The sequence below is a fragment of the Lithobates pipiens genome, unplaced genomic scaffold (genome assembly GCF_037356315.1).
Source record: "Lithobates pipiens isolate NorthernLeopardFrog02 unplaced genomic scaffold, aLitPip1_a1.2 Scaffold_44, whole genome shotgun sequence".
NCBI classification, from domain to species: Eukaryota; Metazoa; Chordata; class Amphibia; order Anura; family Ranidae; genus Lithobates; species Lithobates pipiens.
In genome coordinates, this window is record NW_027507870.1 from 2,766,313 (window position 1) to 2,773,776 (window position 7,464).

General features: G+C 46.9%; 1 protein-coding gene across 1 annotated transcript in view; it reads right to left on the minus strand.

Moving 5' to 3' along the window:
* Nucleotides 1-1,468, minus strand: part of LOC143956887 (uncharacterized) — a 41,773-nt gene extending 40,305 nt beyond the window's left edge. Inside the window, exon 1 of the mRNA XM_077467049.1 lies at nt 1,350-1,468. Within this exon, the coding sequence (XP_077323175.1) occupies nt 1,350-1,392 (43 nt within the window). The 5' untranslated portion in view covers nt 1,393-1,468. The remainder of the gene's footprint in view (nt 1-1,349) is intronic.
* Nucleotides 1,469-7,464: the final 5,996 nt, after the last annotated feature.

Below are 7,464 nucleotides of genomic sequence, written 5' to 3' on the forward strand. Positions count from 1 at the left end.
GGTGAAGATGCAGGAATTGGGGTGATCTGAGGGGTGAAGGTGCAGGAATTGGGGTGATCTGAGGGGTGAAGGTGCAGGAATTGGGGTGATCTGAGGGGTGAAGATGCAGGAATTGGGGTGATCTGAGGGGTGAAGATGCAGGAATTGGGGTGATCTGAGGGGTGAAGGTGCAGGAATTGGGGTGATCTGAGGGGTGAAGATGCAGGAATTGGGGTGATCTGAGGGGTGAAGGTGCAGGAATTGGGGTGATCTGAGGGGTGAAGGTGCAGGAATTGGGGTGATCTGAGGGGTGAAGGTGCAGGAATTGGGGTGACCTGAGGGGTGAAGGTGCAGGAATTGGGGTGATCTGAGGGGTGAAGATGCAGGAATTGGGGTGATCTGAGGGGTGAAGGTGCAGGAATTGGGGTGATCTGAGGGGTGAAGGTGCAGGAATTGGGGTGACCTGAGGGGTGAAGGTGCAGGAATTGGGGTGACCTGAGGGGTGAAGGTGCAGGAATTGGGGTGATATGAGGGGTGAAGGTGCAGGAATTGGGGTGACCTGAGGGGTGAAGGTGCAGGAATTGGGGTGATATGAGGGGTGAAGGTGCAGGAATTGGGGTGATCTGAGGGGTGAAGGTGCAGGAATTGGGGTGATCTGAGGGGGTGAAGGTGCAGGAATTGGGGTGATATGAGGGGTGAAGGTGCAGGAATTGGGGTGATATGAGGGGCGAAGGTGCAGGAATTGGGGTGATATGAGGGGTGAAGGTGCAGGAATTGGGGTGATATGAGGGGTGAAGGTGCAGGAATTGGGGTGATCTGAGGAGTGAAGGTACAAGAATTCAGTTAACAATCATCCATATGAACATTCACAGGCACAGCTCTATTTTCACCATCAGGAACCCCACGATGAGAAATGCTGGGCAGCCATCACTGGAGTACATGGAGACAAGATGTGGCTGTAAAGAGGCTGCAGAAGATCAGCATCGCCGGGATGGAATAAAGTATTAATAACAAAAAAGTGAAAATGATTTTATATGAGAAGAGTTTACAATCTACAGAGCACAGAAAACTGACCCTCAGTTATGGTTACATCTACTATAGTAAAGAATTTACACGGCTGACTTGTTTTTGAGGGTACACATCCCAGAGCTGTCTTTATTCTTCACTACTGAGTGACCCACAATGAGGACGGGTTTGTGTCTCCACAGCTGGGATGGTCATACTTGTTCCAGGTCAGCAGCTCCTCACACAGTGGAGATGGAATGACGGCCGTAGGATGATGCAGCTTCAGAAACAAGTCAGGAATGGAAGGAATCTCCCAGAATTCTGTGCTATCAGGTTCCCTTGAACTCATAAAGTTGGAGACTTACCCATCACACCCACAACAAGGACCAAGAGATAGAAGTTCATCATGTCTGACCTCCGGGAAGTCCACCTGGCAGTGAATGGATGGAGGAACAGCTCAGTCTACACCGATCCGTGTCTGAGAAAGGAGCGAGCCGTCTGCTAGGACATAATATATGGTACAGGAAGGAACGTTACCTAATATTCCAAGGCGAGGTGCCAACATCCTATCAGGCTTTTGTTACACAAACATTTTTACTGAACAGTATAATGTCCACTTTATTTGTCATGAAAGCCATCAGAGGAGGTGAAGTTCCATTAACTCTATGGACACTGATGTACTTCCAATGCCAGGAGAGTGACCTGCAGGTCTATAAAATGGCTAGTGCCTGGAGAGTGACCTGGAGGTCTATAGAACGGCCGATGTCAGTAGAGGGATCAGGAGGTCTTTAGAATGGACGATGCCAGGAGAGTGATCAGGAGGTCTTTAGAATGGCCGATGCCAGGAGAGTGACCTGGAGGTCTATAAAATGGCCAGTGCCTGGAGAGTGACCTGGAGGTCTATAGAACGGCCGATGCCAGGAGAATGATCAGGAGGTCTTTAGAATGGCCGATGCCAGGAGAGTGATCAGGAGGTCTTTAGAATGGACGATGCCAGGAGAGTGATCAGGAGGTCTTTAGAATGGACGATGCCAGGAGAGTGATCAGGAGGTCTTTAGAATGGCCGATGCCAGGAGAGTGATCAGGAGGTCTTTAGAATGGACGATGCCAGGAGAGTGATCAGGAGGTCTTTCAAATGGACGATGCCAGGAGAGTGATCAGGAGGTCTTTAGAATGGCCAATGCCAGGAGAATGATCAGGAGGTCTTTAGAATGGCCGATGCCAGGAGAGTGAACAGGAGGTCTTTAGAATGGACGATGCCAGGAGAGTGATCAGGAGGTCTTTAGAATGGCCAGTGCAAGCAGAGTGACCTGCAGGCCCATAAAATGGCCAGTGCCTGGAGAGTGACCTGGAGGTCTATAGAACGGCCGATGTCAGGAGAGTGATCAGGAGGTCTTTAGAATGGCCAGTGCAAGGAGAGTGACCTGCAGGCCTCTAAAATGGCCAGTGCCTGGAGAGTGACCTGGAGGTCTATAGAATGGCTGATGCCAGGAGTGTGACCTGCAAGTCCATAGAATGGCCAATGCCAGAAGAATAACCTGCAGGTTCATAGAATGACCGATGCCAGGAGAGTAACCTGGAGGTCTATAGAATGGCCGATGCCAGAAGAGTGACCTGCAGGTCTATAGAATGGCCAATGCCAGGAGATTGACCTGCAAGTCTATAGAATGGCCAATGCCAGGAGAGTGACCTGCAGGTCTATAGAATGTCCGATGCCAGGTTCTGTATTGGGCACGTATGATCTATCCTGATGACTAAGAATGTCCAATGGGCAGTCCTTCTTGTATCCACAAGACTCATATGGGTAGAGGCGTTATAGTGCTAAGAAGATCAGGTGTGATCTATCCTGAGGACCAAGAATGTTCAATGGGCAGTCCTTCTTGCATCCACAAGACTTATATAGGTAGAGGACCTTTAGTGCTAAGAAGATCAGGTGCGATATATCCTGAGGACTGAGAATGTCCAATGGGCAGTCCCTCTTATATCCACTAGACTCATATAGGTAGAGGGCCTATAGTGCTGAGAAGATCAGGTGTGATGTATCCTGAGGACCAAGAATATCCAATGACCAGTCCTTGTATCCACAAGACCCCTAAAGGTAAATAGTGCTAAGAACATTGGGACTCTCCCGTTAGAACTCCCACTTATCGGAGGCTCAACGCCCCCAAGTGCTACAATCTCAGGGGAAGCAATTTCTGAAAAGGTGGGGGTCCCGTCACACGACCTTCCCCCATACAGTTACCCATGTATTAAGAAACAAAACATTTCAGCAACAAAGTAGTTTAATTTTTTATGGGAGATTCTTTTCTGGGAACAAAATGTTGCTTTTCTTTATCCTTTCTTCAACCAAAGACAATAATTAATGACGGGCTTATTACTGAGGAGACCCATAAAATGAGAACAATTGTCCTGTGACGTAGTCATCGTAGTCATTTTTACTATAGATTATAATACTAGCTAAATACATATCTCATATATCACCCAAAAACACCAAAGAAATCTTGAAAAATCATTGAAAAGTATTCTCTACCCCCCCCAAGAAAATCCATTCCATGGGTTTAGATTTACATCTTTACAAAAACATCATCTGAATACATTGGGGCGGATGTGATCTGCCCTCCCTCTCCCTGCCACCTCCCTGCCCATGCTTACCAGCAAATTCCAGTTGTCTGACAGCCAGGACTTGTTTTGTAGAAGAGGAGACAATCCTGCTTCTCTTGTGCTACAATTTACACGATTGGACAATGTTTGCAGGGTCAAGAAGAATTACAATGTAGCAGTATTATGTGGGTACATAGTAATTGCTTTGCTTCAGTCGTAGAAGATCACAGGGGGGAGGCCTTTGATCGGCATCGGGTGTACAGAAAAGCAATCTTACAAATAAAAAAAAAATTGTATTTCTTTTTTTAACACGTTTCTAAACCTTGGTTAACCACACTGACGCCCTCGCTATAGCCGAAAGACGGCTACAGTGCGGGCTTCAAATGCTGGGTGGGCGTACATGGACGTCCTCTCGTTCTCACACCGCCTGCACACTCCATGGGGCTCGGCTGATAACAGGGTAAAGGGACAATCACCAGCGGGCCTTTGCCACGTGATGAGCTGTCAGCATGAAGACAAGAAGAAAGCTTTTAACCGGCTTCTGTTAGTGGGACATCAGTCCCCCTTACTGCCCACAAGTGCTGCTAATCAGTTCCCTCCAGTGCCACCTATCAGTGCCCATCCGTACTGCTGATCAGTGCCACCTATGAGTGCCCAGTGCTGCCAATCAGTGCCCATCAGTACTGCTAATTAGTGCCCAGTGCCATTTATTAGTGCCCATCAGTACTGCCAACCAGTGCCCACCAGTGCCACCTATGAGTGCCCAGTGCTGCCAATCAGTGCCCATCAGTACTGCTAATTAGTGCCCAGTGCCATTTATGAGTGCCCATCAGTACTGCCAATCAGTGCCCACCAGTGCCACCTATGAGTGCCCAGTGCTGGCAATCAGAGCCCATCAGTACTTCTAATTAGTGCCCAATGCCACCTATGAGTGCCCATCAGTACTGCCAATCAGTGCCTCATATCAGTGCCACCTCTCTGTGCCACCTATGAGTGCCCATCTGTGCCACCTATGAGTGCCCATCCGTGCCTCATATCAGTGCCTCCTATAAGTGCCCATCAGTGCCACCTCTCCATGCCACTATCAGTGCCCATCAGTGCCACTTGTGAGTGCTCATCAGTGCCTCATATCAGTGCCTCCTATCAGTGCCCATCTGTACCACCTATCAGTGCCACCCATCAGTGCTGCCTCATCAGGGCCCATCAGTGCCAATTATCCATACCACCTATCAGTGCCAATCAGTGCCACCCATCAGTGTTGCCTCATCAGTGCCACCTCTCCATACCACCTATCAGTGCCACCTCATCAGTGCCACCTATCAGTGAAAGAGAAAAATGACCCGTTTGCACAATTTAAAAACAAAATCTGAAAACTTTTTTTTGTTTTGTTTTTCAAAATTTTCGGTCTTTTTTTGTTTAACAAAAAATAAAAAACCCCAGTAGTGATTAAATACCACCAAAAGCTCTATTTGTGTGAAAAAAAAATGACAAAAATGTAATTAGGGTACAGTGTTGCATTACCTTGGAATTGTCATTCAAAGTGTGACAGCGCTGAAAGCTGAAAATTAGCCTGGGCAAGAAGGGGGTGAAAGTGCCCAGTAAGCAAGTGGTTTTAAAGTCTCCCCAATAAACTCCCATGACAGGTTCTCTTAGGGGGAATAGTAATTAGTAATGGTACTGTGTTTTTTTTCCAGTAATATAATCTGTAAATACCTTTTCCCAGCATACTTCTGTGCAGTCACATGGCTTTCTCAGGTCTTTCTCCCAAGCAGAGAGACTCCAGTGGGAGGGGCTAACATTCCTCTGCTGGTTAAGCTTCAGTTTCAGGAGGAGATGGGAGGGGCCAGGAGAGGAGGGGCTTCACACAGACCACAGAAATGACAGGGAGGGAGATGCTGCAGAGAGAGAGAGTGCAGGATGATGGAAAGTCAGTTTACTGTCAGGATCACAGGAACAGCCAGGATCACCCAGGCACTATACTATATGGAAAAGGATAAATAAACTTGCAAAAAATTACTAGCACAAAAATAATGAAGGGAGGATCAATCGAAATAAGGAAGGATTGGTCAAAGGAAGGATCAGTTGATCGATCGCAGGAAGGATTGGTCTGGCGATGGCACTAAGGATCAAAGTAAGGAAGAATCGGTTGATCGCAGGAAGAATTGATCGATCAATTACAGTAAGGATCGGTTGATCGCAGGAAGGTTTGGTAGGTCAATTGCAGGATGAATTGGTCCATCAATCGCAGTAAGGATCAGTCAATCGCAGGAAGGATCGGTAGGTCACAGGAAGGATTGGTCGGTCAATTGCAGGAAGGATCAGTTAGTCAATCACAGGAAGGATCGGTCGGTTGATTGCAGGGAAGATTTTACCTCCTTCATGACCAGGGCATTTTTTGCTATTATGTACTGCGCTATTTTAACTGGCAATTGCGCGGTCATGTAACACTGTACACATATGGCTTCTTATGGCTTTCTTTCACCAATGTCTTTCTTCTTGCCACTCTTCCATAAAGGGCAGATTTGTGGAGAGACGACTAATAGCTGCCCTGTGGACAGATTCTCCCCCCTGAGCTGTGGATCTCTGCAGCTCCTCCAGAGTTACTATGGACCTCTTGGCTCTTCTCTGATGAATGTTCTCCTTGCCCGGCCGGTCAGTTTAGGTGGACGGCCATGTCTTTGTAGGTTTGCAGTTGTGCCCATACTCTTTCCATTTTCGGATGATGGATTGAACAGAGCTCTGTGAGATGTTTAAAGCTTGGGAGATTTTTTTTATAACCTAACCCTGCTTTATACTTCTCCACAACTTTATCCCTGACCTGTCTGGTGTGTTCCTTGGTCTTCATGATGCTGTTTGTTCACTAATTTTCTCTAACAAACTTCTGAGGGCTCCACAGAACAGCTGTATTTATACTGAGATTAAATTACACACAGGTGGACTCTACTTCTGAAGGCAATTGGTTCCACTAGATTTTAGTTAGGGGTATCAGAGTAAAGGGGGCTGAATACAAATACACACAACACATTTCACATATTTATTTGTCAAAAATGTTGAAAACCATTTAAAATTTGCCTTCCATTTCACAATTATGTGTCTCTCAAATAAAATCCCAATAAAATATATTTAATTTTTTGGTTGTAGCATGACAAAATGTGGAAAATTTCAAGGTGTATGAATACTTTTTCAAGGCACTGTAATTGTCAAACTATTTCTTCCTATACACATAACATTAGTCAGATCACACTGTCTACACTATACCTATCACTATCAGATAATCACTGATATATCTCTTCCTCTATACTCTCCATTATTGTGGTTTAAACCACCAAGACCAGGGGTGTCAAACTCAATTTCATTACAGGCCGCATCAACGTTGTGGTTTACCTAAAAGGGACAGTTGTATCTAGAAGACTGGACGTACAAAGCACCCCACTCTCCCTTACATCAGATGTCAAGACCCCCCCCCATTATCAGAAGTCAACAGCCGTTCACCCTCCTTTACATCACAGTGCGCTCCCTTATTTTATGCAGCTGTGTAAAGAAGCTGAGGGTAGAGCTGGGAAGCAGAAAGTGCAGAGTCTGGAGTAGGACCAGAGGAGGGCTGGAGTCAGCTGCCAGAGTGCGCTGAATGCTGAGATCAGGGGAGGGGGAGATGAGGGGATGCTGCAGCTTCACAGAAAGGCACAGGATATGTAGGAGAATTTTTCTGTCCTCCTCTCTGATACCGACTACTGTGACAGGGTGATGGGGCAGAGGCAAGCCTCTCCATAGCTGCACAGAGAAGTGCAGGATCTGGCAGAGGAATTCTGTCCTTTCTGCTGCTGACTGCTGAGACAAGGTGCGGGTGGAGACCAGTGGAGTTCCCACATCTACAGGAGA